This window comes from Meriones unguiculatus, chromosome 7 (genome assembly GCF_030254825.1).
Source record: "Meriones unguiculatus strain TT.TT164.6M chromosome 7, Bangor_MerUng_6.1, whole genome shotgun sequence".
NCBI classification, from domain to species: Eukaryota; Metazoa; Chordata; class Mammalia; order Rodentia; family Muridae; genus Meriones; species Meriones unguiculatus.
Genome location: NC_083355.1, coordinates 34716163 through 34742121, shown reverse-complemented (window position 1 = coordinate 34742121; position 25959 = coordinate 34716163). Strand labels below are relative to the sequence as shown.

At 55.2% G+C, this 25959-nt stretch overlaps 2 protein-coding genes across 9 annotated transcripts in view; one reads left to right on the top strand and one right to left on the bottom strand.

Moving 5' to 3' along the window:
• Bcas3 (BCAS3 microtubule associated cell migration factor) overlaps positions 1-19616 on the top strand; it is a 471233-nt gene extending 451617 nt beyond the window's left edge. For 2 of the 7 annotated variants that reach the window (XM_060387076.1, XM_060387078.1), the window contains 3 exons: positions 7576-7641; positions 15667-15757; positions 18778-19616. In XM_060387076.1, coding sequence (XP_060243059.1) covers positions 7576-7641; positions 15667-15757; positions 18778-18814 — 194 coding nt within the window. In that variant the 3' untranslated portion in view covers positions 18815-19616. The remainder of the gene's footprint in view (positions 1-7575; positions 7642-15666; positions 15758-18777) is intronic. The other 5 variants (XM_060387080.1, XM_060387082.1, XM_060387077.1 and 2 more) reach the window with 3 other exon arrangements.
• Positions 584-25946, bottom strand: LOC132655182 (basic proline-rich protein-like). Of its 2 annotated transcripts, none has more exons than XR_009592857.1 (4): positions 25329-25508; positions 7065-7252; positions 6506-6556; positions 584-972 (listed from the first exon to the last, which is right to left on the bottom strand). XR_009592857.1 is itself a non-coding variant. In XM_060387086.1 (4 exons), exons 1-4 carry the CDS (start codon positions 25916-25918, stop codon positions 967-969), a joined length of 648 nt encoding a protein of 215 aa, XP_060243069.1. In that variant the 5' UTR covers positions 25919-25946; the 3' UTR covers positions 584-966. The 2 variants fall into 2 exon arrangements, 1 of the variants encoding a protein (XP_060243069.1); XM_060387086.1 differs by lacking the exon at positions 25329-25508 and adding an exon at positions 25516-25946.
• Between the last annotated feature and the right edge of the window lie 13 nt (positions 25947-25959).

Below are 25959 nucleotides of genomic sequence, written 5' to 3'. Positions count from 1 at the left end.
AATATTGCCTTTCCTTCAAAAAAGGAGCATCTTTCCAGTAAACAGACTATCCCAATTGTTTTGTGTCTAGGTAAATATATAATTTAATCCCCCCCCAAAAGGGATTTCAGTAAACACCTGGGTGCACGCGGAGCCCGTCTGAGCTTCAACTCTTCCGGTCACTAGGTTCAAACTTGTTCTTTCTTGCTGTCTCCAACACCTCACATCAAAAGCCCAAGCCTCATGCATAGACTGCAGTTCAAGTATTGCGGACCCACAAGCAGCTCCTGACACCAAGAAGGACTGTCTTTGCCTGGTGACATTCTGTTCTCCTTTCCAGTCCTTACTAAATTGTCAGTCAGGGAGAGGCTGCCTCGTTCTATCCACCATTGCCCTAACTCTCTTCAGAAATGCTTAGTCTTTCTTGCTTCCTGCCCCTTGCTTTCTGCTGTAAACACATATTACAGCCTGACTCAGTTTGCCAAATACTCAAGTTCACACAGTACAGTGCCCCAGATGTGCATGCTAGCTCTCTAGGCACGCTGCTTTGATTTCTTAATACTTCAGTGAATTGTGATTTGCAACTTGAAAACCAAGGCTTGGAGACTGTGTTCGGTTAACTTTTATTTACTGGAAGGACTGTGCCTCCCTTCTTAACTTGAGACGCATATTTTGAACATCACATAGTCTTTAGATGGTTACAGGAAGTTTCAGTCAGTTCATTAACAAATGTCTGTGATTTCCTGTTCTCTGGAAAAGGTGACTTTAATAAGCTCGGTGTGCACGTGGGAACGCATGCGTCGCTGGTGACCTTCGTTGTAGGGCTTCAGAAAGTCTCAGGGATGGCATCTGAGGCTGGAGAAACGGCCCGGTGGTTCAGAGTGCTGGATGCTCTTCCAGACGACCCAGGTCCAATTCCCAGTGCTTTTATGTAGCTCACGTATCTGTGTCTGTGACTCCAATGCCAGAGGATCTGATGCCTTCCTCTCATCTCTGCAGGCAACACACACACACATGGTACACAGACAGGTACACATGTAGGTAAAACCATAACCCCCCCAAAAAACAAACAAACAAACAAACAGTAATTTTAGGGGGATGGAAAGATGACTCCACAGTTAAGAGCACTCACTCTTTTTTTTGCTCTTCCAAAAGTCCTGAGTTCAATTCCCAGCACCCACATGGCAGCTCATGCCTATCTGATGCTGTCTTCTGGTGTGTAGATGTCCAGGCAGACAAAGTACCAATATACATAAAAATGCATAATAAATAAATCTTAAAAGTAACTTTTTAAACTAGTAAATAGGCATAACCAGGAGCTCTTGTGAGGAGTGGTTTACTGCACACACTAATTGTAGCGCCCGGTGGTTCGGAGCCCAGTCCTGCCATGAAGATTGGCCATTCCAGTAGGTCCTGGACCTTCTGCTTACCCACTGCTGATGGCTACAGACAAGGTACCACACAGGCCATAGCAAGTGCAAGTACCCAGTCATCGGCCAAGCCTTCAGATGCCCCTACTTGTTGCCCTACCCCATACTCAAAGCAGATAATTTAATCATCAGTGTGCTTCAGAAAACGTAGCTACTCACATTGGACTTGTGTGGAGTTTCTAGCAAAATGTTGACGCGTATGTCTACATCCCAGAACTCAAAAGGTACAGGCAGGAAGATCAGAAGTTCAAGGTTATCCTCTGCTACATAGTGAGTTCAAGGCCTACCTACCTGGGATACATAAGATCTTGTCTCCAAAGAAAAAAAAAAAAAAAAAAAAAAGGAAAGGAGTAGAGGGAGGGCTCAGCAGGTAACAACACTGTTTTTATAGGACCAAGGTTCAGGTCCCAGCACCCACAGGGTGACTCACAACCATGTGTAAATCCCAGTGCCTGGGGATCCAACACCTTCTTCGGCGTCTGTGCACCAGGCATGTGTGTGGTGCACATACATACATATAGGCAAAACCCACACACAGAAGATAATATGGAGTTGTTAGAAATCCCCACACACAGCTGGCTGCAGCGGCACTCTCCTGTAACCCCAGCACTTAGGGAGGCAGAGGCAGGCAGATCTCTGTGAGTGCCAGGCCAGCCTGGTCTACAGAGTGAGTCTAGGACACTCAAGCTGACACAGAGAAACCCTGTCTCCAAAAAAAAAAAAAAAAGAAAGAAATCCCCCACACCTCAGATGAAGAAGTTACAACCCAGAAGAACTCTGCTTGGCAGCCATGGAGCTAGCAGTGTGTTGTATGGGTCCCTCGTGTTCCTTTTCTAGTGCTGTGGCTCTCTCTCTCTCTCTCTCTCTCTCTCTCTCTCTCTCTCTCTCCTTTCTTTTTCCTCTTTAAAGGAAGAAACAGATGTTGGACTCACTGTTCAGCAGTCTCAGTGTGTGACCTCATGGCTCTGTTGTTTCTGGCCCATGGTGAAGCGGAGCACCATGGCAGGAAATAAGGACGCTCACCTTGAGGTAGACAGAGGCAGGGACAGCCCGTGGCAGGGCGTTTGTCATGGAAACATGAAGACTAAACTGCAGATCTCCAGAAATGGCGTAAATGCTGGACGGGCATGGTGCTTTAACCTTAAGTCCCACACTGGGCCAGAGCATCAACAAGGAACCCTGCGGCAAGCTGCTAGCTAGACTAGCCATATTGAGAGACCTTGCCTCAAAGAATAAATAGACAGTGATCTGGGGAAGACCCCTGGTATCAGTCCTGGGCCTCCGTGAGCATGTGCCCACACACATACGAACGTGCACACGTGCATACCACACGTGTAAGAAAAGAGACAGCACTGAGATGTTAGTGAAGGTTGGACCCTTCTCTAGTCCTAGGTTAGCCAACCTATTCTTATCCGAGCAGGCTCAAGATACTTACTACCTGTATCTACAAGGCCATTGCCCCACAGGTCCCAAGTACTACCTGCCAGGCACAACCACCAAGCTGCTTTGATCATCTCATATAACCTGCCTGTTGCATGAGACCGTCCCGTCCCCTCCTGCTCAGTCCCTCTGAGTTTCAATGGTGTCGACTCCACATACCCTAGGAAAGGTTTCCACCTACAGCCTCTTTGTCAAAAATAAAATTTTGAGTTACTTTAATGATTTTTTACTTATGAGTGGGGTGGGGTGCATGCAGAGGTCGCTGGACAACTTGCAGAAGTCAGTTCTCTCTTTCTATCATGTGGGTCCTGGGAATTGAACTCAGGTCATCAGACTTGTCGCCAGGTCCCTTCACCCAATGGGCCATCTCTCCAGTCCTCTTTTTGGTCTCTTGAGAATGAGATTCTCTCTCCTCCCCATTGATACCTAGTGTAGTAATGCATGTGGCCCAGTCTCCAGTCTTACTTTCTCTTAATTCTCCTGGCCTCCCTTCTCCAGATGGAAGAGAGTGGTCCATCTAACCCAACAAGCTCTAGCTGGGTCTCCTCTCTTAACAAGGACTCTGAGCTTCTCTGGTACTAACCCATCATTGCCTGTTTCCCCTCTGTAACAGGTTCCTTGAGAAATGCTGTTTATCATCCAGGTGACTTAACCAGGAATCTGCGCCTTCTCCTCTGCTTTATCTGTATGGACCCTGGGCTTTTCCTTCTATGGCATTTACAAAAACAAAACCAAAAACAAACAGGAGGAATGCTTTCAGTGTGTTCTCTCAGTGACCACCAACGAGGCCCTCTCTGTGGTTGCAGCAGGCAGGCTGCCTCTCTGGGCAGCTGTTGCATCCCTCACCAGACTAAGTGAGAATAGGTGAGCCACAATTCCTTTCTTGGAAAGTTCAGAAGCCCAGGGGGAGGTGATGGCGCTGAGCCGTGGTCTGTCCCTCTCTGGCTCCTACCAGGGCCTGATAGTAAACTGAAGCGAGCTAGCTAGGGCTCCTCTCCCTAGCCACAGCTTACTAGAAAGCTGTATCTGTTAGTCACTGCTCTCACTGCTGTGACAGAATCCTGACAGAAGCAGCTAAAGACAAGGAAGATTTATTGGGGCTCATGGCTTAAGAAGGAACCCCATCCGTCATGGTGTGGGTGTGGTGACGGGAGCATTAGGCAGCTGGTCATGTTACATCCAGTCAGGAAGTGCAAGAGAGGTGAATGCTGACCTTGCTTGCTTTCTCCTTCTCATTCATCCTGGAACTCCAGACCATGGGAAGAGCCCCTCCGCAGCTAGACCTACCTAGAAACGCCCTGACAGACATGCCCAGAGGGACCTGGGAGACTTTGAAATTCATAAACTTAGTCCTCACACTGCATTGGTTTTCTGACTGCTGTGAGAGATCCTGGAGAACAAGTTAGAGACAGAGATCCATTTGGACTCATGGTTTCAGAGGGGTCAGCCGGTGGTTGCTTGGGCAGAGCATCTTAGCAGTCATTGTGTACGGTAGAGAAGCTCTTTCACCCCCTGGAGGATGGAAAAGCAGAAAGAACTGCTTCCCGTAGCTGGGTACCTCTCAAAATAGCACCACGTGGGGGGGATCGAGGGGGACCAAGTGTCCAAAACGGGAGTTGCTGCGGGACACAGGTCTCCAGCCACAGATGCCCTGATTGCTAAGGGTGGGAGAAGAGGGTAGCTCCCAGAGGCCAGGGCTGCCATGCAGAGAGAGCCCTTTCCCACCAGCAGGTCATAAGCAGCCTCTAGTGTGGGGGAGCACAACTGTGGGATTGTGGGGCGGCTGTGGCCCCAAGGGTGGCACTGTGTTGCCATCTGTGTCCCAGCAGTGTCCCAGCACCACGTCCTAGCTATTTTCCACCGGGAGCAAAGGCCAAGTCCTGAGAGACCCTTCAGTTCCCAGCGCCAACTGCTGCGCTGGGAAAAAATCAGTGTCTCTTGTGGTGAGATCTGCATTCAAGAAATGGAGGGAAGCGCGTGGCCGGTCCCTTCCTCTCAGGGTTTAATTTTTCATCTCTTAGTAGGAGTTAAACAGGAAATACAGGGAGCACTGACTCCCCATCCTCGTGACATGCACACACTGGACACTGCAGTCAGCAGTCTGTGCCGCCCCATCACTCTAGACAGCCGAGAGGCCCCCTGTGCTGCAGACTCCCGCTGTGCCACAGGCCTCTCATCCAAATTCTCTAAGATGTCCCTCTCCTCAGCTCCGGAGGCGAGAGATGAAATTCTTGAAATAACTTTTAAAAAGGAATTAAAACAAGGCACTAAAGTGGCCAAGGACATAACTCATTGTTGGTGCTGGTCTGCAGTGCACAGGGTTCTGAGTTTGAGTTCAGTCTCCAGCATCACCAAAGAAAATATTATTTCTCAAATAAAAGTGTCCATTCTGACCATCATGCCAGTCTCACCTGCTCAGAATGTGACCCGTGTTTTAATTCAAAATAGGGACCCCCATAGAGGAAGGGGTTCCCATCCTCAGGGAGGTTAAGGTCACTTCCCTGCTTTGAAAATGCAAGCTGTCTTCATAGCTCAACTGAGATCTTGCCATGTTTTGTTTTTTTTAAAATGTCTGTTAGGCCTTTCCTGCCTTCTTGCCTGACCCACCTTCCTCATCCCACTTGGGATTCCCCCCACCTCCTTCTGCAAGCGTGTGATTCTAGCTCTCCAGCTCTGCCAGCAAGTTGGTCCACCGGAAGTAGACAGCCCCGAAACACGGTCGTTTCTTTCAGCCAAACTCAGAGTCTCCTCCTCTGACTCTCCTTCCTTGGCCACATGTGTCTCCTTGAACCTCTCTGTAGCAGCTGCATTCGGGATGCTTGGCCTCGGGCAAGGACGGTTTATGGACTCTCCTGTTAAGGAGCCAAGGCTGACAGCTTTCTACATGCCACTTAGGAGAGGACCAGCTCCGTGGGTCCTTTCTGCTCCTCCCTTATCCATAGTGCCATTATCCATAGTGCCATGAGTGCATCCTGACCCAATTCTTGTTCCTTGGACCCAATCTGATTCATCTTTGTTACCTTTAGCTACCAGTTCTCCTTGCCCAGTCCTGGGACGAATGCCAAGCTGAGCCTCAGTTAATGTTTGTTGAATGACTGATTGGGTTTTTGTGGCCTCTGAGAGGTAAATGAAAGGCAGCCAAAGCCATGGGAACAGTTATCGTGCTTAAAAGACACACTTCTTAGTTCCAGGCCAAGTCTTAGTCTTAGATCTGACTCCAGCTAGCTTGCTTTCCCTGCCCCTGTCCTCTGCCCCTTCTGGAGCTGCCCCCATGGAGGGGCCACGGTGGACGCCCAGGGCTGGTTGGCTTCTCTACACATGGCCTACTTGCCCATGGCATGGCATGCTGTTTCTTGTCAACAAAGAGGAAATGCCAGTGTGGCCTCTCAGGTGACTCTTCAGCGTTCTCTTTCTACGTGTTGCACCAAGGAAAGTGGCTGTGGAACGTGTGCCAGCTTGGGCAAAGGGTGGAGGGCTGCAGGACAGTTGCCAGGGGCCTCCTCGGGATCATCACAATGGGTAAATGGTTAACCCAAGGGAGGATTCTTCTTGGTACCTCCTCTGCCACCGCCGCCAGATTTCACCTTTAATCACTGGCCCTTTCATAAGGTGTGAGGTCTCCCAGCAAGGTAGAGCACCGCCAACAGGGTACTCACCTTCTCTTCTTCCCCAGCTTCTCCGATGGCAAGGCTAGGAAACAGGACCATCTGTAGAAAAGGAAGGTTAGAGATGACCCTTGATTGCATTAAATGTGAGACATTTTGGATTGCCCAAAGCAAGGGCATTAGGCAGGTGTCTAGCTTTGGGTGATTTTTCTGCTGCCTGCTCTTCCTGCATGACTCCTGGCCCCAGGAGCCTGCAAGCCCCACTGCCCGGGACAGCTTTAAGTCTGCGGTGGGATCCTACAGCCTTCATAGCTGTCCCCTTCCTCATCCCCCATATATGTCTTGTTCTTGTAACTTAGTAGCTTACAGTTCACCTCTCTGCATTTAATCAAGTTTGGGGAGACTCACTTCCAGTCACCTCATTTATTCAGGATGACTTTTTCCATTCTACGCCCTCCCCTCCCCCATGCCCATTATATTGGCACATTCCCTGTTTCTCCAGCCCCCAGCTGGCCACAACTGACATGACATCTCCGCTCTGTGAATGACTGTGTGGTGCTGGCCTAGGGTGGCTGGGGGAGGAGGGTGAACCAAGCCTCTGGGCCCGCACCTCCGTGAAGCTTGGACTAGTCCTTGGAAGACTTAGAGCTTCTTTGGTTTCATTCTTCATCCATCCCCGAGCCATCAAGAGCTGACGATGAGGATATAGGACTAGCTCTGAGCGTGTTTCCACAAGCCTTCCCAGAAGAGCCCAGCACACTGTCAGGCAGCTTTGGACATCAGGCCTGGTGTCGAAATCTATAGAACCATGAAAGAAAATTGGAGGCACTTCCCAAAAGCTTAGTCCTCATCCTTCCCTCCCCAACCCCCCAGCAGCAGGCAGGAATAGGGGAATTCAGTCCGTGGAGACTTGGGGAGAAGGAAGGGGTAGAGATTGCTAGCTTCGGCTAATGAAAAATCTAGATGTGCCAGACCTTGGAAAAGACCCCAGAACTCTCCCTGCAAAGCTATCAGGGGTCAGCCAGATCTGGTATCTGCTCATTTTGACCTCAGTTCTTGTTAGACTCTTAGAAGGTCCACTGTATGATCCTCTTTAAAGAACTATTTTATTTCCAATGCAGACACAGCCCTTGACGTAGCAGTAAAAAACAGCATCCCCGAGAGGCACATGGCTGTGAAGTGTTTGGGTATGTAACCTCCTGTCTTTGCCTACACAGAAGGCTTGGTCCCACTGCTCCAATGTCCCTCACATGGGTGTCTCTCCTCCCCCAGAGCTCAGGCTTCGGGGAGCACTGGAGGCCAGCTAGGACAGGAGGTCTCTTCTGCAGGGGACTGACTGGTTTGGGATGAGGAGTGGTGGCCATCTTTCATCCAACAAGAGTTTCTTTGAGAGCGCCACTCCCTGCCCCCCACTCTGAAGATGGAAGTCAAATTTTGGGACTCTGCTGTGCAGAGCAGAGAGGTCACTGGGCTCTAATGCATTTACCATTGACTGCCCCTCTTGTAGTGCGTCTATTAGTGAGTAATTTGATTTGTACCTATTCATTTTCAGTCCCTGCAGGAGCCTGGAGCTGGCCCCTGGTATAATTGGTGCTGTCTCTATTTTTACATCATTAGATTAGCCCCGACTCCTGGCCACTTGTTGTCTGCGCTTGTCTGTCCATTTATACAACCTAATGTAACACAAAATTCATTACTGATCACATTACTTTCAACTCTGAAGCCAGCCTTGTGATAAACATTTGGTTAACCCCTTCCTCCCCACAGGAGGGCTGGCAGAACAAATGCACTTCTGCTCAGCAGGCAAATCGATATCTTAATACACCAAAGTGGAATTGCATTTCTAGATTTGTTATCCCTCCTGGAGGAGCAAATGGAAAGGCTCCTCCGAGCCAGCTGAATTGAATAATGAATAGGGCCCGGCACCAGCAGCCTGTCTATGAGACCAGCACAAAGAGGGAGAGAGCCACATCAGCCCAGCTTGGGCTGCAGTGAGGGAAGGGTGGCCCCACCCGCTGCTAAGGGAGACTCTGCCCCCGCCCCTGCCATGGCGCAGGCGCACAGGCTCAACAGCGCAGCTTGAGACCCTAACGGGCCACAGAGGCCTTATCCTGATGTATTTCTTTTGTCAGACTTAGCATAGGACCCCTGGACGGGGAATCGAGTCAGTTTCCTTAAAACTTGATTCATCAATAAAAAGGCTACTAAACACATAAGCCTAACCTAAATGCCACCAAAAAGTGAAGTTGACTCCCATAGAAAGACTGGGATTGGCAAACACCCGGGTATTTGTGTGCATACCCATCCTCCAGGTGGGCGCTGTCCAGTCCACAAACGCCACCTGTGCCTGAGCGTGGCTCTAGTTGCTCCTGAGTGGTTAGTGAGGCTTCGGTATGGTAGTTAACCAAGGGTTTCAAAGGGACCTCAGTACAGCTTTGTTTTTAAATCGAGATTCTGCACAGCCCCTACCGTTGTCATCCCCTCCCACACACACAGCAAGTCAGTAACTCACAGGACAGTCTGCTTCAAAGGGGAAAAAGAATACCTTCACTTACTAAGAAACGCTCATAAAGCCCGCACCATAATGATTAGAAATATCGGCACAGAGGAAATAGAATGGAACCCATTACCACGAAAGTCATAAATCCCTAGTAAAAAGATGTTATAAACCGAAGATGTTCGGGTGGGAAGGGAGGCCGGTGAAATAGCCATCCCAAGATCTTGTGTTTGCTGCGGAGAGGTCCTGAGTGGGAGCCTGGGAAGGAAGATACCTGAGGGTGTGGAAGTGAATGGGGAGGCTCCTCGGACTCTGCTGTCCCTGCTGTTCCACACTCTCAGATAAAGGCCCTGCGCGTTCCTTTAATTGCTCAGACCTCACTCTTGCTTTCTTCTGGTAGGCTCCTTCTGGATGCCTCCTTCCTGTATGAGGGCAGGGAGAGTTGGGGAAGGGCAACCCCCACGCGACAGTCCTGGGGTCGCATAGTGAAGGGTGGTGAGTCTGGGAAGCACCTTACTCCCCCTGCCCTGGGCTCTAGAGCCAGGACAGCGTTGGAGGGTGTCCTGCCCCTGCACTTTGAGAATCATCACTCTCGATCACTTCCTATCATGAGGGTATCCAACAAAGAAGGGATTCCCTCCGCACACTATTAGAGGTCCTCCCCTATCTCCCGGGAGAAGGAGCTCGGCATCACTGAAGTAAACCAGGCACAGTGTCTGTCTCCTCGGGGCTGGGGAAGAGCCTCACGGGGGAATGGTGACGCCAGCCTCCCCCAGCCCATCAGCCCCAGTGGAGACTTGCTGAGTCACAGGTCCTCTCAGGTGGGCAGACGGCATGGGGGTGGGGCAGGAGGCTCTCCTGAGTATCACATAACTAATGATAGCCCCGGCCTGTGCATTCTAGAGAAGAGATGGGGGAGCCAGGCATGATGGGACATACCTGTAGTTCAGGCTGCTCCAGAGGCTGAGGTGGAAGGATCCCTTAAACCCAGGAATTCAAGACCAGCCTCCTTAGCACATCGAGAGCTTGTGCCAAAGGGAGGAAAAGAGGAAGAGAAGGAAGGAAGGAAGCAGACAGGGAAAGAAGGAAGAATAGAGACAAACGAGTGATGGAACAGGCCTCTGCCCTCTCAGACTAGGGCAGGCACTCGGCAGGAACGAGAGCGAGGCTGCTGGTGGAATAAAAAAACTGTGACTTCTTAGCCCTCGTGGAAAAGGGGTAAGCCACATCTTAGCAAACTCTTCCGCTGCATCGTAGCAAATTTAATTACACTCGAACATTTAAATGAGAACCAGATGTGGCTCCAGCCCCCACCGGTCAGCAGCGTTCAAAGTGTAGCATCTCTCCTGTAGTCTGTAGGCTCTGTACTATCTCACAGGACGGGAGGCTAGCTCAGGAAGTACCCTGTCTGGGGGCTTAGGATGGAGCTTCCATCCCTATGTCCTCTCTAGGACCGTGTGGAATGGGACACATATGCCCACCTCACAGGGCTCCTCCTAGCCCCTCTAATGGACCCACACCAAGAAGTCAGGCCATAGCACTGGGCTGGGCACCCTCTATCCCCAAAGATACATACATCTGTCATGCTGCTCAACTCTGAATCAGCCTTAAATGGCATCAAGGCCTCCTTGGGTGACATGTCTGCTCCAGTTCCTTCAGCCTGCCTCCGAGAGATAACCCTCTGAAGCATATTGCACTTCTTGGGGACCCTGGCCCCTGTCTCCTGACAGCCTTACACGCCTCATGACGTCTCCAGAGCACACCCTCCCCTCGTGGTTTGCAGATGCCAGTGACCTGCCCAAATGATTGAGCCCTCTGTGACAGCACTAGGGCCAGAACGATGTCCTCTCCCATAACCCCCTTTCTCCTCGTGACTCTCAGTTGGGGCTAACTAAAGCTTGGCTTTAGCCAGCCATCAAACACCTCAGAGGGGAAGTGTGAGCCAGGTCAGCGCACCTTTTCTGTCTGTCCCCTCACGGTCTCCTGGGACTGGGTGGATCTGGCCTTGGTCAGGATGTAGAGTTAGTTTACTCTGGTGAGTGCTGAGAGGGTCACTGAGTGTTGAGTGCGATGTGGCATGGGTTGCTGGTCCTTCTGTCTTATCCTTGGAAGCTAAGACTTAGGGAGGTTCAGATGGTGTGGGTTTGCTGGGAATGAGGTAATGCAAGTCCCCATACTTGACGGTTCAAGACCGTCCCTGCCTGGGTGGGTAGACTCCAGCCCCCAAACAGACAAGCAGTGCTCGTGACCAGACCCTACCCACCGACCTGACGCTGCTCTTCAGCACTTCAAAGGCTGTGCAGGAGATGTGGGGCCATGCTGTAATCCTTTCCGCCTGGGATTCCAGTGCCCCACCCCCGCCCTGCACACACGTGCGTGCGCACACTCGCTCACACACACATGCATACACGTGTGCATGCATAGACACAGCTAGTCAGCTCCAGCCAAGAAGCTAGACACCGAGTGGCTATGGGATGGGGTGCTGCAGGAGGCCTCCCCTGAGAGAGCTTCCCCTCCCTAGTTTCTCTCCCTCCTCTTCACACGCCTGCTTTTATTGTCCTTCCTCTGGTTTCCAATGCACCTATCTCCTGGCTCCATGCACCCCTCTCCCTCGGCCCACCAGGGAGGGCTTCAGCCCTCTGGCCAGCCTCACGCCCAATGCAGTGGTGCTGTACCACACTGGCCTGCTGTTGAGAACCAAGTTCCCAGGCTCTTTGCCAGGTTTCTGGTTGGAAGCTAAAGCAGAGCCATGCTAGTCCATCTGTCTCCCTGCGTATCACTCCTTCCTAGTTTTGCCCACCACTCTCAAGGCCTAAAGCCCATGAATAAGCAGGAGCATCTGCGTTCTCCTAGGCCTCGGGTCTCTCCTCAGTGATAGCTGAGGCTCTTAGTCACCATGCATGGCCCTGTGGCCATGGCCCCCTGGGCTGAAAACACCTGAGATCTACCTTCGCCACTGGCAGCCCAGGCCGTGGCATCTTAGCCTCATTCCCTCAGGGTGGTCTGTGTATCTGAGTCAGGACAGAAGCTGAGCAGAGCAATAGGCAGGTGTCTTCACGGGAGTCCTGAGGACTGACCTGGCCAGGAAGGAGACTTCTGTTGCCCCAGGCGGCTGCACTCCTAAAACACTCAGGGCGCCAGGCTGTGTGTGTAGTAAGACACCAGAAGACTGGCGTCAGCCAGCCAGAGATCTGGGTTCAGGCATAGGTGTTAAGCCCCAGAGATAAGAGCAGGCCAGAGCTAGCCCTGCTTCTCGTCTCCAAACCAGGATTCCTGTGACCTGAATGGGTGGAGCCTTTTCAGCCTCAGCCTTGTAGCTTCTAGAAGGCAAGCCTGGCAAGGTCCCAGAGACCCTGCTGGAGGAGAAAGGTGACTCCTCTCAGGCTCCACTAGCCTGGGTTCCAGGCCTTTCCAGACCTCCCCAGGAGAGGAAGCCCTTTAACTACTGGCATGTTTGCCAGCTTAGAAGCCTGAGGGGAAGGAAGGCTGGAGAGGGCACAGAGGAGCCAGGCACCTAACCTCAGAACTGTGTGCTAAGTGCAAGGGAAAGCTGGCTCCTCTCTGCTGCTTCCTTTAGCTGCTGTACTTTTAACCTCCTCGGAAAGGGCCCTGGGGGCTGAGGCTGGCTCCAGCCCAGAGTGTGTGGTCTCTGATGGTACTGTCCCAGTCTCAGCGACTTCAGCCAACTCCATCATTGTCTCCACTGCCTCTCCCTCCTCAGTCACACTCTGAGGGAACAGCAGTGTACAGGCTCTGAGCTGGATAAGACAAGCAACCGCTCACTATGTCTGCCAGGTCCAGCCACCTCCCAATTGACATCAGGGCTAGCTGCCCAGGTCTCAGCCCTAGGAAGCATTCAAGCCTCCCATCTACCCCTGTATCTGTCTGTCTGTCTGTCTGTCTGTCTTTGCCTCTCTGTCTATTTCTCTGTCTCTTGTCTGTCTGCATCTCTGTCCCCTCTCTCTTTCCCTCTCCCTCTTTCCTCCCTCCTACCTTCCCCCCTCCCTTTCTGTACTGTTTTGCCTCGTTAGTTCTAGCCCTGTGTGCAAGCCTCTTGCTAACAAAATGGCTTGCAAGGGACCAACCCCATCTGAACCAGTTTTGATTAACTTGTAACTGCCCTGCAGTCATCTGGTCTCCTCACTGTTTATCCCTTCAAGGGAAAATGCTGGTCAGTCTGGCTTCTTAATGAGAGGACTCCCACCCCCCACCCAGCATACCCAAGAACCCTCAAGCAGAAAAAGAACTGAAAGATTAGTTTTGTTTTCTACAGATCTTTCCTACGCCAGGCACCGGGCAAGACTGGGCATTTGGCTGGCTTCTCTATGTTCATTCACTGCGCTGAGCTCTCACCAAACACACCCCAAGCAGGGGGTCTTAACCACAGCCCCCACTAATGTGGGAAAACTCAGAGGTAGATGCAGGAGGGAAGAAAAATCAATGCATGTCAACAGGGTTGGGAATTTATTCTCCATCTTGGGAGAGTGTGTTTGGAAAGAAGAAAGGAAGGAAATGAAAAGCTGTAAACACATATCTGCCATCTTCCTCCCTGAACCATTTCTTGATTAAAAAGAAAGAATCTTTGCCGAGGCTCCAGCAGAGGCAGAGCTGGTAGGGGCCTAGGTGACAGGGCCATCTGGGGGGGGGTGTGTGCTGGAGAAGGTCCCTGAAGTCCTGGGGATAATCACAGTGACTAATTCAATTGCAACAATAATAGTAACTCACATTTGCTGACTGGAAGCTTTAAGCACTTTGTGACGCGCTCTCCATGCATTATTTAATTTCATTCCTGCAGCCAGGCTATGAAACAGACATTGCCATCTTGATGCTCAGGAACCCTAGGCTCCCACCCAGAGTCACCCAGGACACAGGTGGCCAGAGCCTCAGCAGGCCAGACTCCTCCTCCCACCAGGCCTGAGCCCACTCCTATTGGGCAGCTTGGGTGGTTAGTTTAGGAGTAGGTCGTGCTGCTACAGCCAGGACCTAATAAAAGTACTCTGCTAATCTGTTTAATGAGCAGCATCTTGGCACTCATGCACACACCATGGCTGGCTGGGACAGACAGTAGATGCTGATCCTTTTGTGGTGGAAATCCCTGGGCTGCCCCAAGGCTGAGCCTGGGCCCCAGGTACCCTCTTCCAAACACACACAGCACTGCCTTTGCAGGTCCCTGAGGATCCTTCTGGGCCCTGGAGACTTGTGATCTACCCCCAACCAATGTGGTGCCACCCAGGAGCCCTCTGAGGGTCTCAGGCTAGACAGACCTGAATAGCCAGCCCAAAGCAGAATCCACCTTGGCCTTCTGCTGAAGCCTTCCTCCCACTGAGGCTCCGCTGTTCCAAGTCTCACTGAGGCCTGGTGTGCTCAGAGTCTCCCTCCTGAGGTCTGGGGAGCCAGACCTCATGATACAATAGTTGATGCGTGAAAAGTCATGCTGTCATCACCCCTAACACCCCTTCACTCATCGTAGAGCTCCTAGGAGCCAGGCATGGACAAACTCATGCTTGGCCAAGGGGCTCTGCCTGTCTCCACAGAGATTGACTATGGCTCCTCTCTGTGTTCCTCTGCTGATGTGCAGGTAACCAGAGTCCTTCGGAGAGGTCAGCCACATCTCTTTGCTCTTCAGATACCTTAGGAGTTTGACAGGCACAGTGTGGAATGGGGGGGGGGACAACCTGCAGACAAGGCCTCCTCTACTTTAGCTTATTTATTTCATGAAATCAGAGGCCTCCTCCTCCTCACTGCTGCCCCTGCTGTTCCCTCCTGTCCCCTGTGGCCTGCCCATCCCAGCCTTTGCCACTAGGGATCAGCTATGGTGACAAGCCTGTTTCCTAGTGAGAACAGTAGGGATTTGGGGACATAGGCACTAGTGGGCATTGGGGTCCAGCATTCAGCCTGCCTCAGTACCAGTTCTCCCTCTAGGGTGAACCCAGATCCCGTGGCTTCCTCTTTGTCTTTGATGTTGCTGTCTGTAACACGGGGCTGTCACTCCTACCTTCCAGGGTCACCTAGTATCTGGAGAATACGAGGGTACAGTTTGAGTCCAGGCACTTTCTGGGGCACTTCCTTATGCTCTGGCCTGTTGGGGGAAAGTTGGGGGGTCATGGAAGAACAGGCTTTCTTAAAGCCAGCTGCCCCTGGGCCAGACTCCATGCTGCTGGGAGAACCTCCCTAGTTGCCTGCCCTGGTTGATTTCTGCTAGGCTTCACCTGGAGTCTACTTATACTGCAGGAAGACTGCTGAGAGTTGGACAGTGTGGGACTGGGGTTGGGGGTTAAGGGGCCACTATGTCAAAATGCACAAGGGTCCCCCAGGAACCTCTTCAGCCTGCCTCCCTCCCTTTCCTAGCAGCCTGCCTGCATGGGGCCCCATCTGTCACTGCATGGGCCACAGGTCCCTGTGTGTCCCCTTCTAGAAGCCGTTGTGTTATGCTTACTGTGTGATTCCTCTTCCCCCCACCCCTTACGGAAAGATTCACACTTCTGCCTCTGGGCCTGCCCCCCCATGACCGGTCCGTCTCCCGCCGCCTCACGTGCATGTCAGTGTCCCGGACCGCAGAGTTCCGATGCAAGACCGCCCTTTTCCCGAGTGTCACCCCTGCGCCTCCCTCCACCCTCTCCTCCTGCTTGTGGAGATCAGTGTCCTTCTGGATCATTGTCCATATCTCTCAAAGACAAAAAAGAAAAAGACTCCTCAATGCTTTTCTTTTCAAAAGGGAAAAAAAAAGGAAAAAAAAAACAATGCCAACAGCCCAGCGTCCGTGAACAACCCAACAGTAACAAAGCATGCGTTCGGGATGGAGGAAGGTAAGGCCACACGTTTCCACTCTGCGATTGCTTCTAGGGCTGGTGGGAGGGGTGACGCGAATCAGGGAGGCAGTGTGCACCACGCGCCCCTCCTCCGTGCTCACGTCCCACACACTCACTCTCGCATCTTTGGAGGAACAGAGAGAGAGCGGGTCCGATAGAGGACACCTAAGAAAGAACCCCAAAGACCAGCCCAGGACCAGCCAATTGGTTCTGTCACTAATTGGTTCATGCTGAAGAAAGGCCCCGTGACTCCCTACCACATCATTCATTCATTCCAGAAGTTACTTCTTAGGCCTGAGGATTGCGACTGGGGAAGCAGAGATGAGGCACACACTCCCTCCCAGGGCCTGTCCTCCTGTGGGGATAATACACTTGGAAACCTTCCAGAGCCCTAGCTAGGGGTCAAGATGTGGGATTGATTCAGTAGGCCTAGGGGCTCTGCAGTCGACATCAGGATTCACAGAAGAGTGGGCACCCATGGAAAGCTTAGGAAGATGAGCAGGCATTTTGGGGCCCAGCAGCCTAATTCAAACAGGAAGCACCAGTGAGGCCAGACAGAGGCAGCAGCTGTAAACAGCCATTTGGTAGTGCCGGGGAGTTTATGCATGGGGACCCTAAGGAGTGAGTGACAGTCCTTAGAGGAATAACAAGAGGAGGTTTGTGCTGTACAGTGTCCTGGCTTTGAATGGATAAGTGTGGAGATCATGGGACCCAGTGGCCAGTTCAAATGAGCCAGGGCAAAGTTGAAAGGAAACAGTCAGCAAAATCTTAGGTACCTCGGGATGTGGGGGCACGGAGGAAGCCTGCCCAGCCCCATCTCTCCCAGGCCTAAGCAACAAAGAGAAAGCATGGGCCAGGCAGCTCAGCCATGCCTGGACTCCAAGAGAGCAAATCCATCTTATAACCCCTTGGCAACTGTCCCTGCACTGTCACTTGATGGATGGGGTGCGTCCACTTAGACTCACGTGGTGGGGTCAGCAATGGCTTGGGGGTGATGCCGAGGGTGTTGCTGGGGGAGGGACAGTGGGGTGCCAAGCTTCGGCCTGGGCTGTGGAATCCTCAGCTTCTTTGGCAGTGTGGACATGTTGCATTTTGTATCAGGACTCTTGGGGCTCTGTCCCTCTGCTTGGCAAAGGAGCCACTCTCCCCTTACTGATGGCCTCTCCTGCTCCTTCACCTGGGGCGCTCTTCCTTGGGTCTGTATCCTGAGGAGGCCCCAGGTTTTCTTGCTCCTGCCTGCTCCTCTCCTGCCCTTCCTGGCCCTGCTGTCAGCGCCCCCTAGTGCTAGGATGGTTGCGCAGGAGTGCATGGGCCTCTGAAAGCCACTCAGGTCCTTGGGTCTCTCTGCGAAACTCCTGGGCTTGCTTGTGGGGAAAGAAGGGGGGAGGAGGGACTCTACTGGAGTCTGCTGCTTGCACACTAATGCCTAGGGCCTCCCCTTTGCTCACTAGCCTTCCCCTCTAGTGCCACAATCACCCTATCCCAAGGTGAAGGTAAACCTGAAAACCAAGCTGGAGGAAAGGACCTGAGCAGCCTTCTGCCCAGAGAGTTATCTCATGGCCTTCCCAGGACCAAGGCCCCCACAGGAAGCCAGCGTCTCTGGGGGATCAGGCACCACAGCCAGTGCCTCAGCCGATGTCCACAGCCCCCTCCTATTACTCACAATACTCACAACCTGCTGGAATCTGTACTGTCCTGGTGTGCTCGGCTAGGCTGGGCTCTGGCCCAGACGTGACTGGCATAGTTACATTTCCCTGCCCTTCCTGCTACTGCCGCCACCTCTGCCGCCGCCACCACCCAACTTGTGCTATCGTGTGACCTTCAGAGTTCCGGAGCACCTGGCCGGTGGTGGCCAGTCCAGTGGAGGCCATGGCCCCCCACTCCCTAACCAAAGCTGGCTGTGCTGCATGTGTGTGGCAGGGGCCTGAGTGGGCACAGGCGGAGACTGAGCTCTGCCGCCACACCAGATGACGCATTGCTCAGTGCATCAAGTAACTGCTGTGAGGTCCTGCACTCCTGAGGTAGACAGGCAAAACTCTGTAACCACAAGCAGGCAGCCCGCAGAGGAAGAGGCTCGGCTGCCATCTGAGCTTGGAGAAGACTCCAGAAACTGTCCGTCATGTGCATGTCCACATCTCAGGGCCAACAGCAAAGAGCAAAGAAGGGGCAGGGACTGCCCAACCTTAGAAACCAGGAAATGAGCCCAGCAAGCAGGGAATCCTGCTCCCAGCCCTCTGCCTGCACAGTGACTGTTGTGGATGAAGACTGGGCGAGGCAGTTAAGGTTACCATAGCTAAATAAGATAGGTCTGTCTGCCATGTCCACAATAGCAGTGTGGAGGTGCAGGGACCAGGGCAGTGGGCCTTGCTACTCCACAGATCAACTCAGCATATCCATTCTGTGGAGAGCTGGCGGGAGCCAAGCAGGGGACCTCTTCAGTGGAATAGGCTCCCCCAAGCACAGGACCCCATTGTACAGAGCTCAGGCCTGGTTAGCAGGTGGCTTATGTGGGTGTGAGTAAGGGAACAATGGAGGCTAAGCTGGGACAGAGCTCCAGGGACAGGTCAGCCAGGAGAAGAGCAGTAGGGACAGATCACCTCTGCCGATTGTGTCTCTTCGCTGTCCTGGCCTCTGGCCACCTGCTGATCCTGGACAGTGCACACTAAGGAATTGAGGGGGAATGCTGGCCGAGCGTGAGTGTGTGTGCGGGGGCTAGCCCATACCCCATGGGCAGCAGTGCCAGCTACAAAGGCCGTTACACTTCTGGCCTGAAATGAAAGAAACACCCAAGTCAAAAACTGGAGTCTGCTAGCCACGGGGGCTTCTCCTCCCCTCACCAAGCCCCTGTGGGGCCTGAGCTGCCACCTGGCCCCAGGGAGAGCAGGTGGGAACAAGCCTCTCCCTGCAAAAAAATACGAATGGACCTGCAATGGGGCTTTGTGGTGAGCAGCCAGGCCCAGGGTGTGCCCGCATCTCCAGCCAACTCTGACCAAGCCTGGCCCTCTCCTGTTTTGCAGAACTTCAGCGAGAGGGAAGCATCGAGACTCTGAGTAACAGCTCAGGCTCCACCAGCGGCAGCATCCCGAGAAACTTCGATGGCTACCGGTCTCCGCTCCCTACCAACGAGGGCCAGCCCCTCAGCCTCTTCCCCACCGGCTTCCCATAGGCACCAGATGCCTGCTGCTGACTGGCCGGCCTGCTTACCCTCTAGAAAGGCTGGGAGAAGCACGCCCCTGCCCCTCCTCCCCCAGCACGCCTCTGGTCCTACCCTTCTCAGTCTCAGCTCCTCTCTCACCAATCCCACCTTCCCTAAGCTTAGTGACAACAGCTACTCATCCTGACTGGAAGAGAAGAGACCTCCAGAACACCTCGGCACTCTCTGCCACTCCTGTCAGTGGGGGCTGTGGCCAAAAGAGACTGCGGAAACTCAGCCCCTTCTCTCTGCACATGATGCCCTGCATCGGATCCGCTTTTGTATTTTCTAACGGTACCCACAGGGGGACTGGAACAGTGGCCAGATCTTAGGGCCCTGGGTGGAGAGTTGAGTGGTCCAACCAGGCATTGTGGTGGATGCCAGCCCTAACCCACTTCAGGCTGTGAGGCACACTGCTGCCAGATGTCCTTGCTCAGTTCCCTCCAAGACGGGAGTGAGCCGAGGCCCAGAGTGATGCGGAAGGAAGAAGGAAAAGAGGCCTCCCCTTGCCCCTTGCTTCCCTGTTGGCTCATGGGGAGAATTTGTCTGTCTTATCTTTAAGCCCTTGTACCCTGGTCCTGTACTGCTCAGTGAAGGAAACCGTGGTTACTGAGGCCATGTCAAAAAGTGCACGTCTTGTCCAATAAATCACGCTGCAATTGGTGTCCCTTCCTGAGTTGCTGGGGTCAGGGTCCTCTCCAAACACCGAGCAAAGTCCTCGGGTCTCCCAACACCCACACCGCACTCTGTGCAAGAGACGGGGGAGCCCATGTTGGGAAGAAAAGGAGAGAAAAATCTTCCCACTGGAATTTAGGTAGAGCTTCACTGAAGTCTAATCTCCAAGGTTCGTGCCTATTACCAGAGGCTCCGAGTTCTAGAGGTGCCCAGCCCCTACCCTGTGGTGGGTTGTTCCGGGAAGAGAGCTCACCCTTGCCTGTGGCCTTACCTTAGGGCACTTGGGAATCCTCCCTCTTTCAGGATGGAAAGATGGAGATCCTGTCCACCAGAGTTGGGTATCTTGTGAAAGTTGGAAAGCCTCTGGTAGCTAGTTCTGGGGGTTTGTTTTGTTTTGTTTTATTTCTGAGACCAGGTTTCGGGTAACTCAGGGTGATCTCTGTCTCACTCTGTAGCCAAGGCTAACCGTGAACTCCTTAATCTTCCTGCCTCCACCTCTCAAGTGCTGGGATTGCAGGCGCCTGCCACCATACCAAGCCTGAATTCTCATTTCCTCCCTCCTCCTTTTGAGGACTAAATGGTGAGATGGAGAGGGCTGACAACATGGGAAACGGGAAAGAATCGAATACAGTTCCTCTTTCTCCACCTACACCTCCCAGAGACCCCTGAGAAGGCCTTGAAGGACTGAAGGAAGGCCACTGAGCCAGGTGTGCTTTGTGGTGGAATTTTTAATAGAAGGGTTGAATTCACAGGCAAGCAGCCTTCCCACCCAGCCATCTGGTCAGAGCCGGGGCAGCTCCTGGCCCCCTGCCCTCTCCATAGCCCCCACCCAACACCCAGTGCCTGAAGAGAAATTTAATATTCAGACGCCTTCACCAGAACAAGTGAACATCCGGGGAGAAGACCTGAATCTCACGGTCCCTCCCTCCTGCCAAGGCTCCTGGGGGCTGAGAAGGAGGCTGGGGGTGGGGGCTCAGGCCTGGAACTCCCCGGGAGAGCAGCTCTTTGCAGTTTGGGCATCATTCGTGTCGATGTGCCTAGCACAGCCCCATCCCCAGCTGGAGCAGTATTTTAGTCAACAGTACAGGAGTGCGCCATGGCTGCTTTGTGCACACAGCTGGTGGCGTGGCTGCCTGGGGGGGGGAACGGAAGCTCTGGAAAGCACGACTTCTGCACCCCGCCTTGGGTGCATGAGCGGGACGGAGACACTGCTGCCAGCAGCTCTCTCAGCCATGGAGGGGACCTGCCGACCCCGGCCCAGCCCTTTCCAGCGGGGAGAAAACAGATGTGGCCTCCTCCAGTCAGGGAAAGTGGTGGGTGTAGTTACCGGCCTGGCCGGCTGAGCTTGCAGGACAATCTGGTTATTCATCTGCTTGCAGTCAGGGCAACTCTAAGTAAGTGGGGGGAAGGGTGAGGATCAGAGAGCTTAGATAAGCCGGCCCCATAGCGGCTGCCATTGGAGTTCAGGTTATCTGGAAGGCCCAGGGCCTGGCCCCCAGCTAATTGGGAAGGTTAGGGACCCAGCCATGGCCTGTAATCAGCTGGAGGTGAGAGCTGGACAGGGGACCTTACTGCCACTAGCCCTAGAGCGGCCAGCCTCTTATCCTCTACAGATAACATCCAACATAACCTCCGCCTCCCCAAGGCAACCCCCCGCCCCCAGACCTCATGATAGCATCACTCAGAAGGTCATCAGAACATGGATCTAATTGTGACTGGGCCAGGTGACCTTGAGGACCACAAGTGACCTCCTAATTCTCACAGTACTTCCTACCCATTGGGCTCCCTCTCAATCTGATGGATGAAAATACCTTGGTGATCTGCAAAACGGTGCCTGCCTGCCGGGAACTGGCAACTCAAAAGGCATGGCAATGTCTGGGAGTGATCCAGTAACTGGCCCAGTGGTCCAAGGGCAAAATCACACACAAGCACAGACATCAGGGCGGGCTCTGCCAGGGGCATGCAGGAGCCAGGCCAGACAGCCACGAGGCTGTAACCGGGAAGAATTTCTCAATGCTCTTAGTTTTTTACAAATCAGAGACTAAGCCCAAAGCTGTTGAACGCCCATTCCACCCTCCTTTGGCTGATGACAAGCCTGAGCCCCAAGAAGGGCAGGGCCTTTCCCAAGGTCGTGGGGTCACACAGCTAGTCAGCTGACCCCTTTCTGCACCTTGCTGCTCCCTGTGCCCTGGCCAGCTTCTGTAGAGCCACCTGAATCCCAGCTGACCTCTCTGCCCAGGGCCCCTCAGACAATTCCAGACTCACTCAATCCTAGGTCTTCAGGTTTTCAGCCAGACCTCCTGGCTGATTTTGAAGCAGCTCCCTGAATGACCTCCTTCCTTCTGTAGGTACACACACACACACACACACACACACACACACCCCTCCTGCAGGCAGATCTGGTCCTTAAAGCCAGAGCCCAGTGGAGGCCCTTTGGGATGCAATGCGGCCACCACCTTTCTAAGGAGCAGATTTGGGATTCCGGTCTAGCTTTTCCACCCGGAGCCACCTAGGCTAATGACCTGCCGCTCTAGGCTTCACGCTTCTGCAGGGAGAGGAACTGTGCAGCGCGGGTAGCATGGCCGAGGAAAGGGGGATGCGGAGGTCGGAAGGCAAAAGGGGGTTCAAAGGCAGCTAACTGGTGGGCGTGGGACTGCGCTGTCCTGCAGGTAACCCAGGGAACCAGCCTGCGGCGCCCGCCGGCCAGCCCTGCCCCGCTGATGCAGGTGGTCCAGGCCTGGGGACCATCTCAAGCCGCTTCACTCGCCCTGAGATCCCAAACACCCACTCATGGACAGGCTCAAGTTTAAGACTTTTGCTGACCTTTGGGTTGCAAGGGCAGTAGCTGCACTTCGTGACACCAAGGCTCGGGGTAGATGAGTGGGTAGCAGGGTTCCTAAAACTCTAGGGGAGAGTCTCCCAAAATTGATAGGGACACAACCTGGGTTCCTAACCACGTGATCTGTCAAAATACAGAGAGATGCCCGCCCAGCCCTTCACCCCCATCCCCACTCCGGGGAGCAAGTGTGTCCTGGACAGAGACAGATTAGTTGGGCCTGGCCTTGGCATCGACCTGGAAGACAGGCACTGGGCCACACAGGAGCTAACTGTTCCAGTGCCTCCCAGAGCCCAGGTTGCCCCGCGGCTGGTCCTGGCACCAGACTAGGGCCACACCGCGACCAGGAAGAGAGGGTCGGGCAGCCCACTCTTCCCGTGTCCCGCCTGCCGCACCCCAAGCCTGTTGGCCAGACCCTGCGCTGGGTAATTGGGACGAGAGGCGACCGGCGAGCAGCGGCTCCAGGGAGACTGCGCGCCTGTCAGCCGCAATTTGTTTAAGTGGACGGGACAGGCCGGGCCGCCGCGGGCTGGGGTCACCGAGGCCGCGGCCCCCAGCCTGGCCAGACCCGGGACCGCGGGGGAGCCCAGTCCCTACTGCTTAGCTGGGCTAGCTGGCGCCAAGGCTCCGGGAGGCGCGGGTCCGGTGGAGAAGCCGAGGACAGCGAATTCGCCTGGTGTCTCCCCGGCCGCTTTCCCCGACTACAGGGCCACACAGCCCTGGGCCCGTCCATGCGTCAGGCACGCTCAGTGCCCCATTACCGGTGCCCAGCGCCCCTCGCCCGACTCTGCCACAGGAGCACACATCCCCCAGCCTTCGCGCCTCCGCCCCACGCGGGCGCAGGCACCCGCGGGGATGCGATTGGAAGGATCAGCTCGGGAGAGAGTTGTCTCAGTGTAACCCGGCCGCTCTGCGGGGCTCGGCTCGGGACCGCAGCCCTGGGCCGCCCAGGATGCGGGGCTCGGTGCGGGCACGTGAAAGGGCCCCGGGACCACGAAGCCGGCGGCCGCCCGACGCCCCCCGCCCGGGACCGCCTGCGAGAGGGAGGGGCGGCCGGGCGCGCGTCCCCCGCCCGTCTGCGGGTCCCGACCGATGCGAAGTGACAGGGGCCGGAGCTTTGTTGTAGAGCCTCGGCCGCCTGGCGCCAGGCGCCCTCGCCCGTGCCCTCCCCCTCCAGCCCCGGGCGGCCCGCGAGGCGCCCCCCGGGGCCTCTTAAAGAGACACGCACACTCTGCCCGGGGGGGACTTCCCCCGGGGCGCCTGTTCCTAGGAAGGGGAGAGGGGGGCGGCCCGGGCGGGGGTGGGGCGGAGCAGGAGCCGCGGGCGAGCCGCGAGGCGCCGCCGGAGAGGCTGCCCCGGCCGCCTCAGCGCCAGTTTTCGATGGCCCGAGCACGTTCTAAAGCAGAAGTTTGACTGCGGACGAGGAGTCGATAAAGAATCTCAAGAGCGGCCGAGGCAGGTCCTCCGACCCCAACCTGCCAGGAAAAAGTCTCTGTGAGCAGCCGCAGGGCAGCTCCTTGCCTCCACGGTCAGGGTTCAGATCCCCCCTCCCACCCGGCTGCAGACGCTGCGCGGTAGCCGCCGGCTTCCCGGACCACTGACTCAGACTTTTGTGTTTCCAATCTCGGGCCTAGGCGCCCAGATCAGCTACGGCGAAATGTCCAAAACACTCACTCCGGCACCCACACGTTCTTCCCAGGTGCTTGTAAGGAACGAACGAACAGTTTAGTGCTTGTAAGTAAACAGCGTAGCAAGCGTGGTGCTAATTCGGGAAGCTGGCCTGGCGATTGTTTGTTTGTTTGTTTGTTTGTTCGTTCGTTCGTTCGCCTCGCAACTGCGCAAGTGCAGTCCAGGCGCTTCTCTCCTGGGGGGCCGCATCCTGTCTGAACTGGAGCTTTTGCAAAGCTGCCGTGGACACCCACCCCACCCCACCCCCAGCTGCGGAGACGGCAGAAGCCGGAGCTGGAGGTGCGCAGGGGGCAGAGGAAGAGAGTGAGAAAGGGAACCCAGGCGGGAGGGAGGTCTGAAGAAAAAGCCCCGCGCGGCGGGCGCGCACCCGGCCGGGGAGAATTACAAGTGCCTGGTGCTGGCTGGGAACCGAGGGGAAAAGGTCGTGGAGGCCAAACGACTCCTGCTGGTCTCAACCCCGTACTGCCGGGGCGACCGGCTTTTAAACGCCTTTTGGGCGGTCAGCTACCAAACGCCAGAGCCCTGGTGTGTGCGGCGGAGGGGGGCTGGGGGGGGGGGGGCGAGCCGCCCTGGCCATTGATGGACGTAGGTAAAACCGCCAAGGGGACGCGGACGCGGCGCCGGTGCGGCAGAAGGCATTTGTAGTGACGGGTTCGGGTGCAAGTGTCCACGGTGGCTCCCCCAAGCCCAGCAAGCACGGGGGTCCGCGCCCCAACCCTATTCCAGACAAGTGTGTGATTTTCTTCCTCTCGACACACCTGATTATGGCTCCTCGGTGTGTGCCAAGGGCACCACGCCGGGGCGCGAAATCTCACACACACACACACATACACACACCCCTCGGGGAGGCAGTGGGGCTGTCGCCAGAGAGAAAAACGAAGACTGATGGCAGACGGGGGTGTCCATGGTCGCGCACAGACACCCCCATTCCCACCCGCGTTACTCAGCATTCCTGAACCGGGCAGCCTTGAGCTTGAAAAAAAAAAAAAAAAAAAAAAAAAAAAAACATAAAAAGACAGAAGCAAACTCTAGAGGAGTAAAGGGTGCCGGCGTGGAGGGGGTGATGGGCTCGCATCTCCAGTACCGGATGCGGCGAAAATTCGTTCCGGCGCGTGCGGAGCACCCGAGGCCGAGCAGCCGCGGGCGCGGGCTCCGCAGAAGGTGCGCTCGCCTACCTGGCCGCGGGGTTCCGGGTCCCGCTTTGGGGGTTGGGGACCTGACACTTGGGGCTCAAAGCTGGGTCCGGCTGGAAGCCCGGGTCCCCGAGTCCTCGAGGGGCGGCGCGGACGGGAGGGGGGTCCCCGGGTCTCGCCCGCTTGGGGCCGCGCGTCCCGCCCCCGCCCGCGCCGGCTCCCCACTCACCGGCTCCGGCCACCTGAGTTGGGCTCCGGGCCCTCGGCCGCCCGAGCCTCCCGACTCGGCCGCCCTCTGGCCTCGCCTCCCGGGGCCCGCAGCCTCCGTCCGGGGCGCCTGGAGCCGGGGCGGGGACCGGGAGCGGGGTGGGAGGCCAGGCTGGGGCGCGGGGGGGGAGGGAGGGGAAGGGCGCCCCCTCTTTCCCCCCCCGGGACGTGTCGATGCTTTGCACTTGGGGGGGAGGGGGCCCTCCCCGAGGCCCCGGGCCCCGGGCGCCCCCTGCCTCGGGCCCCGTCGGCTGGTCGGGGAGGCCCCGCGCGCGCCTCCCAGCCCTCGGCCGGGCCGCGGGCCGCGCGGGCGCCGGGGCGGGGGCCGGGCCGGGGGAGGGGTCTCGGGCCCGGCGCGCCGCCATTGGTGAATATTTTATTCTGTTGACATGTTTTCTTCCCGCGG